The sequence below is a fragment of the Dendropsophus ebraccatus genome, chromosome 8 (genome assembly GCF_027789765.1).
Source record: "Dendropsophus ebraccatus isolate aDenEbr1 chromosome 8, aDenEbr1.pat, whole genome shotgun sequence".
Taxonomy (NCBI): domain Eukaryota; kingdom Metazoa; phylum Chordata; class Amphibia; order Anura; family Hylidae; genus Dendropsophus; species Dendropsophus ebraccatus.
In genome coordinates, this window is record NC_091461.1 from 122,994,923 (window position 1) to 123,010,864 (window position 15,942).

General features: G+C 47.5%; 1 protein-coding gene across 4 annotated transcripts in view; it reads right to left on the reverse strand.

The window, feature by feature from the left end:
• Positions 1 to 15,942, reverse strand: part of RABGAP1L (RAB GTPase activating protein 1 like) — a 233,521-nt gene that overhangs the window by 201,098 nt on the left and 16,481 nt on the right. For 3 of the 4 annotated variants that reach the window (XM_069981650.1, XM_069981649.1, XM_069981652.1), the window contains exon 2: positions 5,432 to 5,589. In XM_069981650.1, coding sequence (XP_069837751.1) covers positions 5,432 to 5,554 — 123 coding nt within the window. In that variant the 5' untranslated portion in view covers positions 5,555 to 5,589. Of the gene's footprint in view, positions 1 to 1,579; positions 1,645 to 5,431; positions 5,590 to 15,942 lie in introns of those variants that run through there. The other variant, XM_069981651.1, reaches the window with a different exon arrangement.

Sequence of the window (15,942 nt, forward strand, 5' to 3'; positions counted from 1 at the left end):
ATGAGGTGTGAGTATGAGGTGTGAGTATGAGGTGTGAGGTGTGAGTATGAGGTGTGACCTGTGAGTATGAGGTGTGATGTGTGAGTATGAGGTGTGAGGTGTGAGTATGAGGTGTGAGTGTGAGGTGTGACCTGTGAGGTGTGAGTATGAGGTGTGAGTATGAGGTGTGAGGTATGATGTGTGAGGTGTGATGTGTGAGGTGTGATGTGTGAGGTGTGAGTATGATGTGTGAGGTGTGAGTATGATGTGTGTGAGGTGTGTGGTGTGATGTGTGAGTATGAGGTGTGAGGTATGATGTGTGTGAGGTGTGTGGTGTGATGTGTGAGTATGAGGTATGATGTGTGTGAGGTGTGTGGTGTGATGTGTGAGTATGAGGTGTGAGTATGAGGTGTGAGGTGTGATGTGTGTGAGGTGTGATGTGTGAGTATGAGGTGTGAGTATGAGGTGTGAGGTGTGATGTGTGTGAGGTGTGAGTATGATGTGTGTGAGGTGTGTGGTGTGATGTGTGAGTATGAGGTGTGAGGTGTGAGTATGATATGTGAGGTGTGATGTGTGAGTATGATGTGTGAGGTGTGATGTGTGAGTATGAGGTATGATGTGTGAGTATGAGGTGTGAGGTGTGAGTATGAGGTGTGAGGTGTGATGTGTGTGAGGTGTGATGTGTGAGTATGAGGTGTGAGGTGTGATGTGTGTGAGGTGTGAGTATGATGTGTGTGAGGTGTGTGGTGTGATGTGTGAGTATGAGGTGTGAGTATGATATGTGAGGTGTGATGTGTGAGTATGATGTGTGAGGTGTGATGTGTGAGTATGAGGTATGATGTGTGAGTATGAGGTGTGAGGTGTGATTATGAGGTGTGAGGTGTGAGTATGAGGTGTGAGGTGTGAGTATGAGGTGTGAGGTGTGAGTATGAGGTGTGAGTATGAGGTGTGAGTATGAGGTGTGAGTATGAGGTGTGAGTATGAGGTGTGACCTGTGAGTATGAGGTGTGACCTGTGAGTATGAGGTGTGAGTATGAGGTATGAGGTGTGAGTATAAGGTGTGAGTGTGAGGTGTGACCTGTGAGGTGTGAGTATGAGGTGTGATGTGTGAGGTGTGATGTGTGAGTATGAGGTGTGAGGTATGATGTGTGTGAGGTGTGTGATGCGATGTGTGAGTATGAGGTGTGAGGTATGATGTGTGTGAGGTGTGTGGTGTGATGTGTGAGTATGAGGTGTGAGTATGATGTGTGTGAGGTGTGTGGTGTGATGTGTGAGTATGAGGTGTGAGGTATGATGTGTGTGAGGTGTGTGATGTGATGTGTGAGTATGAGGTGTGAGGTATGATGTGTGTGAGGTGTGAGTATGATGTGTGTGAGGTGTGTGGTGTGATGTGTGAGTATGAGGTGTGAGGTATGATGTGTGTGAAGTGTGAGTATGATGTGTGTGAGGTGTGTGGTGTGATGTGTGAGTATGAGGTGTGAGGATGATATGTGAGGTGTGATGTGTGATGTATGATGTGCGGCCTCCACAGATGACTGATCTGACCGAGATCTGGAGACACCACCTTCATACAGTGTACAGTGTGGCCCCCGGGAGATACCCTGCTGAAAGGGGCCGCTGCCATTAAATAATCCCACCATCATAAGAGGGAGAAAAATATCGTACAGTCCCTTGTTGTCCATAGCAACCAATTACAGCTCCCACAGCAACCAATCACAGCTCCGCTTTTTAAATATCATGAGCTCTGGTAAAGTGAAAGCTGAGCTGTGATTGGTTGCTTTGGGGGCTGTGATTGGCTGCTATGGACGACAAGGGACTGTACAATAAAATTTCCCCCTAGGACTGTACAATGGTCAGGTGGGTGGAAGGTGTCACATAAGGTCTCTAGCAGAACGTTGCCCATGACATTGCCCCGCCATCTTGTCTTCTCCCCATAGTACACCCTCGTGTCATGATGGGGGGGATTATTATGTACAACAGTTATGTGGGTGATGGGTGTCACATCCACATGATGCCAGCATAGCATTGCCCAGATTCCTGTCGGCCTGTACGGTGATGGACGGGTCTCAGCACGGACACAATGACGGCCTGTGGCTCCATACACGGTGAGCAGTGATGCCGGCGGGATCTGACATCTTTCTATACTACATCGGCTCTCTGTGGGTTCAGACCAGACAGGCCCTATTCCCACGCCAGCTTCTTTCTGTAGTTGTGGACAGAACATTGGGCCAATAGATTTCAATGGCCCCGTTTACATCCCTGTAGCTGTGTACACGTTGCACAGAAAAAGCCCAGCCCATGGCTGATGCACTACGGACGTGTGAATAGTCCCTCAGTCCCTGTGCCCGCTGGTTGCCCCTCCTCAGACAGCGGGGAAATACTAACCACCACATATCGGTAACACCCCACCACACTGGTCAGTGGTTTTATTATCATGGCTGATGGGTGAATACTGTGGCCTATATACACACTATACTAAGGGCATACTATTATATATATATATTATATATATATACACATATATATATATCACGGGAAAGTCCACGGCACACAGGTTCAACGTGAAGAAATAAGTGTTTATTCAAATCATGCAGCAATCCAGTACGCAACGTTTCGGTAGCTTCTTGCCACCATTTTCAAGCGTGGCAAGAAGCTACCGAAACGTTGCGTACTGGATTGCTGCATAATTTGAATAAACACTTATTTCTTCACGTTGAACCTGTGTGCCGTGGACTTTCCCGTGATATATGCTTTCGGTCTGAAGTCAGGACCCGGGTCTGCTGGCACCGACTAACCTAGTATGAATACTACAAGCAGCCATATTGGTAAACGTGCTTGGCAGCCGGGAGCCCAAGGAGATGAGAACTATGACATCCAGACATCTGACAACCCCGACCGCAGCTCATCCACCAGACTTCGCTCTGTAAGTGACTGCTCCGATGCCAGATTCTTAAAGCGACTCTGTACCCACAATCTGTCCCCCCAAACCAATTGTACCTTCGGATAGCTGCTTTTAATCCAAGATCTGTCCTGGGGGTCCGTTCGGCAGGAGATGCAGTTACTGTCCTAAAAACAACTTTTAATCCAGCAGCGCTGTGTCAAACGGCCAGGGCTTACATTTGTATATGCATTAGGCTGGCACACCCTCTCCGTCCTTCCTCCTCATCATTAGGAAGGATCCAGGAACATTTACTGCTGTTTGAGCTTTGCACAGGTGTATTAACAATCCAGCCCATGTTCTTTATGCACACAGGTGGGGAATAGGAAGCAATCTGCCTGGAGTATTCCTAATGCTGAGGAGGGTGAGGAGGAAGGACAGAGAGGTGGTGCCAGCCTAATGCATATACAAATGTAAGCCCCGGCCGTTAGACACAGCGCTGCAGGATTAAAAGTTGTTTTTAGGACAATAACTGCATCCCCTGCCGAACGGACCCCAGGACAGATCTTGGATTAAAAGCAGCTATCAGAAGGTACAAGTGGGGGGGGGGGGTCAGATTGTGGGTACAGTGTTGCTTTAAGTAAATAACCTGCTGGATTTGGCAGGAACAGCGGAGACACGAGAGACAACTATTCTGTCACTGTGTAGACATGGAGCTTGTGCTGGAAATAAGACAAACTCTCCATCACGCTGTCACGTACAACCGCTCAGCAGCAATAGAACTAAGTGATTGGGGATATTCTAAGGAAACTGTTCAGAGTAAAAGTAATAAACGCCGAGGTTCCACCACTGTCTCTACACCGCGGTATTGTTTTCTTGAATAGCCAGCCTTGGCTTCGGTTCATACCTATAAAACTGCAGCCTTCTGGCAATTTCTTTTGGCTTTTCACATTTTTCCCCCAGGGTGCGGTGGCACATTACAGAAGGGACACGGCCTCTGCCACCAACTCAGAATATACTCCAGCTCAAAGATAATATAGATGTCAGTCCACAGGTGCCGTACGAGGTGAAGTTGTGCCCGGCTATCCACCTGGGCAGCAGCAGGCAAGGATGTGACCGGCTACCCATCTGGGCAGCAGCAGGCAAGGATGTAACAAGCTATCCATCTGGGCAAGAAGCAGGTAAGGATGTGACCGGCTATCCATCTGGGCAAGGAGCAGGTAAGGATGTGACCGGCTATCCATCTGGGCAAGGAGCAGGTAAGGATGTAACAAGCTATCCATCTGGGCAAGGAGCAGGTAAGGATGTGCCCGGCTATCCATCTGGGCAAGGAGCAGGTAAGGATGTGCCCAGCTATCCATCTGGGCAAGGAGCAGGTAAGGATGTGACCAGCTATCCATCTGGGCAAGGAGCAGGTTAGGATGTGCCTGGCTATCCTTCTGGGCAGGGGGCAAGTAAGGATGTGCCCAGCTGTCCATCTGGACAGGGGGCACGTTACCATGTGCCCTGCTATCCATCTGGGCAGGGGCAGGTAAGGATGTGCCCGGCTATCCATCTGGGCAAGGAGCAGGTAAGGATGTGCCCGGCTATCCATCTGGGCAAGGAGCAGGTAAGGATGTGCCCAGCTATCCATCTGGGCAAGGAGCAGGTAAGGATGTGACCAGCTATCCATCTGGACAGCAGCAGGTAAGGATGTGCCCGGCTATCCATCTGGGCAAGGAGCAGGTTAGGATGTGCCCAGCTATCCATCTGGGCAGCAAAAGGCAAGGATGTGCCTGGCTATCCTTCTGGGCAGGGGGCAAGTAAGGATGTGACCAGCTGTCCATCTGGACAGGGGGCACGTTACCATGTGCCCTGCTATCCATCTGGGCAGGGGCAGGTAAGGATGTGCCCGGTAAGGATGTGCCCTGCTATGGCTAGGTTCACACTGCGTTTTCAGCATCCGTTTAACGCATCCGTTTTTTGAAAAAAACGCATAAAAAACGGATTGCAAAAAACGGATTCATTTGTGTGCATCCGTTTTTCCATTGACTTCCATTATAAAAAAAAAAACGGATCCGTTTTTTTTGACGGACCAAAACGGACAAAAAAAACGTTGCTGACCCTATTTTTCTGGACGTTAAAAAAAACGGATCCGTTAAACGGATGCTGAAAACGCAGTGTGAACCTAGCCTATCCATCTGGGCAGGGAGCTGCATAAGGGTCCCATTCAAGTGACTAGGGTCGGCTGCAATACTGCAGGCAGAGCCGCTATGCAGAGATGCAGCATTACACCTCAGGCTCCAATCTGTTTAGGACTGGAGGGTAATACAGAGGACGGACCCTCTCTGGTCATCAATAATTTACAGGACACGATTATCCCTATAACTGGCTGAATCCAGCTGCCGCCTACTACTAATGTTTTGGCCTTGTGCCCCCCAATACTTCCTTGTCTAGTTACTGGGGTAGAAAGCTGCTGTTGGTCGGGATGTCGGATCTCTTCCCTGCCCTCCCCAGGGTCCTCGCTGACCCTCCTGTAGCTCTTCCTAACAATACCGATAACTCACCCCCCTCTCACCCCCGTACGGTACGCACCTTGAGCTGAGGTTTGTCGTCCACATTCGAAGATCCATCAACTAAGACAAAGTCTTCATTGTTTATGGTGGATGCAGAATCGGTGGAAATGTGGGAACTCTGGAGTGAGGACTTGGCGTCCATTGCTGATAGGCTGATTCTTAACGGAGAGACGGCATCTGATGAGACAGAAACCGAATACAACGATAAAGAAACATAATATGACGTTAAGGAAACGTAATAGGATGATGAAGAAACATAATACAATGATAAAGAAACAAGCACCAATTCTTTGGGCGGAGTGCCCGAGAGACGTCCTACTGAATCAATGACTAAGGTGGAACTTCAAGCGGAGTCCTCGCCGTGAACTCCGCTTGAAAATACACAAAAATTTCGTAGTGTGAACGGACACTAAAGACGGTGGATGGCCACTGGCCACTATAAAAACATCCTGATTACATATAAGCGAACCTGAGTGTGTGGCACTCCATTAGCGGTGTCTGAAGAAGTTGGTTGCCGCCCTAGAGAGTCCTGCTGGACACAGCCTATAGCCTTTGGCCGTCACCATGTTTTCCTAGCAGCCTTAGAGCTGCATCCAACTTCTTCAGTCCCCGGTAATCCCATGCTGCTCGCTCTTATTCGCCCGCACTTCTGTAGCCCTTACCGTAAGGCCAGTGTCACACAATTATATTACAGGCAGATTCTTGCACCAAGTGTCTAGGTGCCCCCCCAGGATCTTAGGTCCGTCCTGATGCTGGGAGTTCGGGCCCCTTCACCTACAATCTCTTACTTTGCTGTAATTCGGGTGTAACCATGGACCTATAATACGCAGATATGAAACTGCTGTTCTATTTCTGGAGCCTGCAGACACAGACGCAGAGCGTTACACCCACTGACATTTACTTACTACAACGCCACTCATTCCTGTCTGTATGGGCAACACCAGATGACACTGCGGCCCACTCACTCTGCCTTTCCCTCCAGGATCTAGTGCGGCACGGGTCACAGTATTTCTCCATAATTCATCTTCTTATTTGACTTTGATGTCAGAAAGTTATATAGATTTGTAATTTACTTGTATTTAACTATCTCCAGTCTTCCAGTACTTATCAGCTGCTGTATGTCCTGCAGTAAGTGGTTTATTCTCTCCAGTCTGACACAGTGCTCTCTGCTGCCACCTCTGTCCATGTCAGGAACTGTCCAGAGCAGCAGCAAATCCTCATAGAAAACCTCTCCTGCTCTGGACAGTTCCTGACATGGACAGAGGTGGCAGCAGAGAGCACTGTATCACACTGGAGAGAATAAACCACTTCATGCAGGACATACAGCAGCTGATAAGTACTGGTAGACTGGAGATTTTTAAACAGAAGTAAAATTACAAATCTATATAGGTTTCTGACACAAGTTGATTTGAAAGAAAAGGATTTTTTAAGGCTGGATACCTCTTTAAAAAAGTTAAAGACAAAGCTACTTTCTTTGTAGCCACCCCTGTCCTCAGGTTACAACTCAACTTTCTGGAAGAAAGCGGCCATGTTTTTCTAAGCCTGGATAAGCCCTTTAAGGAGCGAAGTCCTCCTCATCTTATTGATCCCTGCTGCTCTTATTCTGACGGCTTCTGTGTTCCGCACCGGTCACTACTTGTTGGCCCCCCTCATCGCTGTCTCGCCTCATAGCTGAGCATGCACGCCTTCTCCATGGGGAATAAGCCGCTGCCAGACATCTGTTTAGTGAAATCCAATATTACCAATCCTGCTTTCCCCCAAAGTATGTGCCATGAAGGAGAAGTCCCTGCAGCTGTATACACGTTATACATATCAAACGGCCGGTGCTTCTGCCGAGATCAGCAGGTTCAGCCGAAGATCATCTATGGCCGGCCCAGAGGCCCAGGTGCTTACACTGAACGCGGCCGATAACCGGACTCCATGTGAGATGACGATTCACGGACATGAAGAACATCACACCAAAGAATTGTGTAACACTTACTGCTTATTTATTCCTTCCATCCATTCTAAGCTGCCCACATGAATACCAGAGACTCCCGTACCTCTTACTGTAATATATACACACACATATATATATACACACTCACCGGCCACTTTATTAGGTACACCTGTCCAACTGCACGTTACCACTTAATTTCTAATCAGCCAATCACATGGCGGCAACTCAGTGCATTTAGGCATGTAGACATGGTCAAGACAATCTCCTGCAGTTCAAACCGAGCATCAGTATGGGGAAGAAAGGTGATTTGAGGCCTTTGAACGTGGCATGGTTGTTGGTGCCAGAAGGGCTGGTCTGAGTATTTCAGAAACTGCTGATCTACTGGGATTTTCACGCACAACCATCTCTAGGGTTTACAGAGAATGGTCCGAAAAAGAAAAACCATCCAGTGAGCGGCAGTTCTGTGGGCGGAAATGCCTTGTTGATGCCAGAGGTCAGAGGAGAATGGGCAGACTGGTTCCAGCTGATAGAAAGGCAACAGTGACTCAAATAGCCAACCGTTACAGCCAAGGTAGGCAGAAGAGCATCTCTGAACACACAGTACACAGTATGGGCTACAGCAGCAGAAGACCACACCGGGGGCCACTCCGCTCAGCTAAGAACAGGAAACTGAGGCTACAATTTGCACAAGATCATCGAAATTGGACAGTAGAAGATTGGAAAAACGTTGCCTGGTCTGATGAGTCTCGATTTCTGCTGCGACATTCGGATGGTAGGGTCAGAATTTGGCGTCAACAACATGAAAGCATGGATCCATCCTGCCTTGTATCAACGGTTCAGGCTGGTGGTGGTGGTGTCACGGTGTGGGGAATATTTTCTTGGCACTCTTTGGGCCCCTTGGTACCAATTGAGCATGGTTGTAACGCCACAGCCTACCTGAGTATTGTTGCTGACCATGTCCATCCCTTTATGACCACAATGGACCCAACATCTGATGGCTACTTTCAGCAGGATAATGCGCCATGTCATAAAGCTAGAAGCATCTCAGACTGGTTTCTTGAACATGACAATGAGGTCACTGTACTCCAATGGCCTCCACAGTCACCAGATCTCAATCCAATAGAGCATCTTTGGGATGTGGTGGAACGGGAGATTGGCATCATGGATGTGCAGCCGACAAATCTGCGGCAACTGTGTGATGTCATCATGTCACTATGGACCAAAATCTCTGAGGAAGCTTCCAGCACCTTGTTGTATCTATGCCACCAAGAATTGAGGCAGTTCTGAAGGCAAAAGGGGGTCCGACCCGTTACTAGCATGGTGTACCTAATAAAGTGGCCGGTGAGTGTGTATATATATATATATATATATATATATATATATATATATATATATATATATATATATACACACACACATACATACACGCACACACTATACACAGCTGTGGTACACCGAGAAGCCAAACCCAACCGGACCGCAGGGTAAACAACACATACCACACGGTCACCTCTCACTGTGTATATATATTTTTAGAAAGAAAATTTCTAGAGAAAATCTTTTCCTTTCAAATCAGCTGGTGTCAGAAAGTTCTGTAGATTTGTAATTTACTTCTATTTAAAAATATTCAGTTTTCCAGTACTTATGAGCTGCTGTATGTCCTGAAGGGAGTGGTGTATTCTCTTCAGTCTGACAACTGTCCAGAACAGCAGCAAATCCCCATAGAAAACCTCTCCTGCTCTGGACAGTTCCTGACATGGACAGAGGTGGCAGCAGAGAGCACTGTGTCAGACTGGAGAGAATATACCACTTCCTGCAGGACATACAGTAGATGAGAAGTACTGGAAGACTGGAGATTTTTATATAAAATTGCAAATCAATATAACGTTCGGAAACCAGCTCATTTGAAAGAAAAATCCCAGCCGTACATAGAAATGCTGCTATGTTATAGACAGTGTCCCCACCCTTGGCTCGGCTCTCGCTCCTGTAAGGTAATGCCTTCCTTTTGGCTGGCACTATTATTGTAAGACATCTGCACGCTAAGATAACCCACCTATCCACAGATCCCTTACATGGTACAATGCGACGCTCTGCAGAACACAATGACTTCCCAATAACACGTCACGTTACTTCTCCCCAGAGAGAAGAAAACGGGCTGAGATTTCTCTAGCAAGATGCCAAAAAAACATCGACCCTTGTGGGTGAGAAGACGAGATGTGAGACGTAGCAGGATATATATGTAACAGAGGTAGCAGGATATATATGTAACATATAGTAGTAACGTCCATACAGTAGCAGGTTATATATGTAACATATAATAGTAACGGCCGTACAGTAGCAGGGTATAGGTTACATATAGTAGTAACGGCCGTACAGTAGCAGGTTATATGTAACATATAATAGTAACGGCCGTACAGTAGCAGGTTATATATGTAACATATAATAGTAACGGCCGTACAGTAGCAGGTTATAGGTTACATATAGTAGTAACGTCCATACAGTAGCAGGTTATATATGTAACATATAATAGTAACGGCCGTACAGTAGCAGGGTATAGGTTACATATAGTAGTAACGGCCGTACAGTAGCAGGTTATATGTAACATATAATAGTAACGGCCGTACAGTAGCAGGTTATAGGTTACATATAGTAGCAACGGCCGTACAGTAGCAGGTTATAGGTTACATATAATAGTAACGGCCGTACAGTAGCAGGTTATAGGTTACATATAGTAGTAACGGCCGTACAGTAGCAGGTTATATATGTAACATATAATAGTAACGGCCGTACAGTAGCAGGGTATAGGTTACATATAGTAGTAACGGACGTACAGTAGTAGGTTATATATGTAACATATAATAGTAACGGCCGTACAGTAGCAGGTTATATATGTAACATATAATAGTAACGGCCGTACAGTAGCAGGTTATAGGTTACATATAGTAGTAACGGCCGTACAGTAGCAGGTTATAGGTTACATATAGTAGTAACAGCCGTACAGTAGCAGGTTATATATGTAACATAATAGTAACGGCCGTACAGTAGCAGGTTATAGGTTACATATAGTAGCAACGGCCGTACAGTAGCAGGTTATAGGTTACATATAATAGTAACGGCCGTACAGTAGCAGGTTATAGGTTACATATAGTAGTAACGGCCGTACAGTAGCAGGTTATATATGTAACATATAATAGTAACGGCCGTACAGTAGCAGGTTATATATGTAACATATAATAGTAACGGCCGTACAGTAGCAGGTTATAGGTTACATATAGTAGTAACGGACGTACAGTAGCAGGTTATATATGTAACATATAATAGTAACGGCCGTACAGTAGCAGGTTATATATGTAACATATAATAGTAACGGCCGTACAGTAGCAGGTTATAGGTTACATATAGTAGTAACGGCCGTACAGTAGCAGGTTATAGGTTACATATAGTAGTAACAGCCGTACAGTAGCAGGTTATATATGTAACATATAATAGTAACGGCCGTACAGTAGAAGGTTATAGGTTACATATAGTAGTAACGGACGTACAGTAGCAGGTTATATATGTAACATATAATAGTAACGGCCGTACAGTAGCAGGGTATAGGTTACATATAGTAGTAACGGACGTACAGTAGCAGGTTATATATGTAACATATAATAGTAACGGCCGTACAGTAGCAGGTTATATATGTAACATATAATAGTAACGGCCGTACAGTAGCAGGTTATAGGTTACATATAGTAGTAACGGCCGTACAGTAGCAGGTTATAGGTTACATATAGTAGTAACGGCCGTACAGTAGCAGGTTATATATGTAACATATAATAGTAACGGCCGTACAGTAGCAGGTTATAGGTTACATATAGTAGTAACGGCCGTACAGTAGCAGGTTATAGGTTACATATAATAGTAACGGCCGTACAGTAGCAGGTTATAGGTTACATATAGTAGTAACGGCCGTACAGTAGCAGGTTCTAGGTTACATATAGTAGTAACGGCCGTACGGAGTCTTCCCGATTCCGGCAGTAGAGAAGGATTTATAGAGATAAACGTTCAGATAATCAGTCGGCTCTGGATAAATCCTGCAGTTCACCGGTGACCCGCACTGTAATCACGGCTTATACCGGCGTCTATACCGATCCCGTCTGCTGCACCGTGGACGTAACACAATCGCAGCCATCTTACTCAGGTCTAGGAAGGAGGAAATCTAATAAGTAACGTCCAGGAAAAGTTCTGTAAAAGGCGACGTCCGCCAACACAGGCAAGTGCAAATAAAATAAAACAAAAAAGAACATGAAAAAGGATGTAATAGATCCTAAGGCGTGGCGGTCATCTCAGGTGACTACCGGATAATCTGTGTGTACATAAGGAGCGGCAGGATCCCTGCCCATCAGGTCACCTGTATACGCCATTTTTCACCAGTTTTCCCCTCTGAAGACTTAAAAGGGTTCTCCAGCATTAGAAAAACATGGCCGCTGTCTCCCAGAGTTAGCACCGCTCTTGTCTCCAGGTCAGGTGTGGTGTGCAATTAAGCTCCATTCACTTCAATGGAACAGTACGGTGCGGTGCTGTCTCTGGGAGAGAGCAGCCATGTTTATCTAACACTGAAGAACCCCTGGGAAGAGTCGCTGTCTTTATAAATCCCATTAGTCATCAGGCAGTGACGGCTGGGGGTGCTGGGCCTGTCACCCAGGGGAGGGGGTGTCTGTGTACTGGGGGTGCTGGGCCTGTCACCGAGGGGAGGGGGTGTCTGTGTACTGGGGGTGCTGGGCCTGTCACCCAGGGGAGGGGGTATCTGTGTACTGGGGGTGCTGGGCCTGTCACCCAGGGGAGGGGGTGTCTGTGTACTGGGGGTGCTGGGCCTGTCACCCAGGGGAGGGGGTGTCTGTGTACTGGGGGTGCTGGGCCTGTCACCTAGGGGAGGGGGTGTCTGTGTACTGGGGGTGCTGGGCCTGTCACCGAGGGGAGGGGGTGTCTGTGTACTGGGGGTGCTGGGCCTGTCACCCAGGGGAGGGGGTGTCTGTGTACTGGGGGTGCTGGGCCTGTCACCCAGGGGAGGGGGTGTCTGTGTACTGGGGGTGCTGGGCCTGTCACCTAGGGGAGGGGGTGTCTGTGTACTGGGGGTGCTGGGCCTGTCACCTAGGGGAGGGGGTGTCTGTGTACTGGGGGTGCTGGGCCTGTCACCGAGGGGAGGGGGTGTCTGTGTACTGGGGGTGCTGGGCCTGTCACCCAGGGGAGGGGGTGTCTGTGTACTGGGGGTGCTGGGCCTGTCACCTAGGGGAGGGGGTGTCTGTGTACTGGGGGTGCTGGGCCGGTGCCAACCAGGTTATACATTAAAAATTGAGCCTTTTAATCTTCCATGTCAGGAACTGTCCAGAGCAGGAGAGGTTTTCTATGGGGATTTGCTGCTGCTCTGGACAGTTCCTGACATGGACAGAGGTGGCAGCAGAGAGCACTGTGTCAGACTACAGAGAATACACCACTTCCTGCAGGACATATAGCAGCTGATAAGTACTGGAATATTATTTTTAATAGAAGTCATTTACAAATCTATTTAACTTTGTGACACCCGTTGATCTAAAAAAAAAATAAAAAAATCTGAGTGCCCCTTTAAGGCAGCATAAACCTAATCACAGATTCCCTTTAAACCTGAATTTTGAGACAGAGGGGAATCCCGGAAATGATGAAAGAGAAAAAAAAAAATCCCCAAGAAAGCTGTGAGTGTGAGTGTGAGTGTCCAGGGGAGCCCAGTGACTAAACCTTTCCGATTGTTTAAACTTTTCCTCTAAACAGAGACCGAGAAATAAAGCAGCCAGCGGTTACATAAGCGGCGGCCCTGGCAACGTCCGAAGAAGCCGCCATCCCAGCCGTGGAGACGGCCAGGGGAGGAGGAATCTGAAGGGAAACTATTTATAAAGCCGATAAATCATCAGCAGGAAAGAGGAAGCGTCAGGAGCGGGGACAGGACAATGGAGGAGTAACACCGCTTATACTCCACCACAAACAAGTCCAGGCTCAGCGGCGGCTTCTACATCCTAGAAAGCTGGACCACCAGTAATAACAATACAGGTCACCCCGACAATGCCCCCCCCTTAGCATCCACCACTACCTCACCTATCAGGGTCGCTCTACCCTCTCCCTTCTGAGACGACTGACGTAAACAAGTCCCTGGCAGGCTTTATCTGCAACATTGTAGCTTCTTTGTAATTCTGGGAGGGTTAATCACAGTGATTTCATTAACAACTTGACCTCAGAATAACCCTCCCAGCATTAAAAAGAAGCTGCAAAGTTGCAGATACAGCCAGCCAGGGGCTTGTTTACATCAGCTGTCTCAGAAGGTAGGGGGAGGAGGGGGAGACAGAGAGAAAAGCTCACACACAGATTTTTGTGTCTTCAGCAGAAAGCAGCAGCTGAGAACTGGGGGAAGAAGACTGAATAGATAATAACAAGTATGGAAGGAATTGTTAGTCTCACCATGAGCAGCAACATATCAGAAGTTATGTCTGAGTGGAGTGCCCCTTTAATGGCTTATTTAGAGGAGAGGCCATCAATATAAGATCAGCAGGGGACCAACTCCTGTCAGCCTCACCGATCAGCCTCTTCTATGTGAGGACAGTGCAAAAACCAGACAACTCTAAAAATCCACTGCACACACGGCCCCCCCTCAGTATAGTTATAGGGGTCTCCTCCTCATCAGTATACTGGTATGGGGGTCTCCTCCTCATCAGTATAGTGTTATAGGGGTCTCCTCCTCATCAGTATACTAGTATAGGGGTCTCCTCCTCATCAGTATAGTGTTATAGGAGTCTCCTCCTCATCAGTATACTGGTATAGGGGTCTCCCCCCATCAGTATACTGGTATAGGGGTCTCCCCCCATCAGTATACTGGTATAGGGGTCTCCTCCTCATCAGTATACTGGTATAGGGGTCTCCTCCTCATCAGTATACTGGTATAGAGGTCTCCTCCTCATCAGTATACTGGTATAGGGGTTTCCTCCTCATCAGTATACTGGTATAGAGGTCTCCTCCTCATCAGTATACTGGTATAGGGGTCTCCCCCCATCAGTATACTGTTATAGGGGTCTCCTCCTCATCAGTATACTGGTATAGGGGTCTCCTCCTCATCAGTATACTGGTATAGGGGTCTCCTCCTCATCAGTATACTGGTATAGGGGTCTCCCCCCATCAGTATACTGTTATAGGGGTCTCCTCCTCATCAGTATACTGGTATAGGGGTCTCCTCCTCATCAGTATACTAGTATAGGGGTCTCCTCCTCATCAGTATAGTGTTATAGGAGTCTCCTCCTCATCAGTATACTGGTATAGGGGTCTCCCCCCATCAGTATACTGGTATAGGGGTCTCCCCCCATCAGTATACTGGTATAGGGGTCTCCCCCCATCAGTATACTGGTATAGGGGTCTCCTCCTCATCAGTATACTGGTATAGGGGTCTCCTCCTCATCAGTATACTGGTATAGAGGTCTCCTCCTCATCAGTATACTGGTATAGGGGTCTCCTCCTCATCAGTATACTGGTATAGGGGTCTCCTCCTCATCAGTATACTGGTATAGGGGTCTCCCCCCATCAGTATACTGTTATAGGGGTCTCCTCCTCATCAGTATACTGGTATAGTGGTCTCCTCCTCATCAGTATACTGGTATAGGGGTCTCCTCCTCATCAGTATACTGGTATAGAGGTCTCCTCCTCATCAGTATACTGGTATAGGGGTCTCCTCCTCATCAGTATACTGGTATAGGGGTCTCCTCCTCATCAGTATACTGGTATAGGGGTCTCCTCATCAGTATACTGGTATAGGGGTCTCCTCCTCATCAGTATACTGGTATAGGGGTCTCCTCCTCATCAGTATACTGGTATAGGGGTCTCCCCCCATCAGTATATTGGTATAGGGGTCTCCTCCTCATCAGTATACTGGTATAGAGGTCTCCTCCTTATCAGTATACTGGTATAGAGGTCTCCCCCCATCAGTATACTGGCATAGGGGTCTCCCCCCATAAGTATACTGGTATAGAGGTCTCCTCCTCATCAGTATACTGGTATAGAGGTCTCCTCCTCATCAGTATACTGGTATAGAGGTCTCCTCCTCATCAGTATACTGGTATAGAGGTCTCCTCCTCATCAGTATACTGGTATGGGGGTCTCCTCCTCATCAGTATAGTGTTATAGGGGTCTCCTCCTCATCAGTATACTGGTATAGGGGTCTCCCCCCATCAGTATACTGGTATAGGGGTCTCCTCCTCATCAGTATACTCGTCTCCTCATCAGTATACTGGTATAGGAGTCTCCCCCCATCAGTATACTGGTATAGAGGTCTCCTCCTCATCAGTATACTCGTATAGAGGTCTCCTCCTCATCAGTATACTGGTATAGAGGTCTCCTCCTCATCAGTATACTCGTATAGAGGTCTCCTCCTCATCAGTATAGTGTTATAGGGGTCTCCCCCCCCCCCATCAGTAGAGTGGTTTCACCCTGAAAATCCCTTAAAAGATGGGGAGAGGAGGATTACACAGCAGCACAACTAGACACTGTTTACAGCTGCTCTGAGCTTTATAGGTTGTGAGATGAGAGGGAAGCCC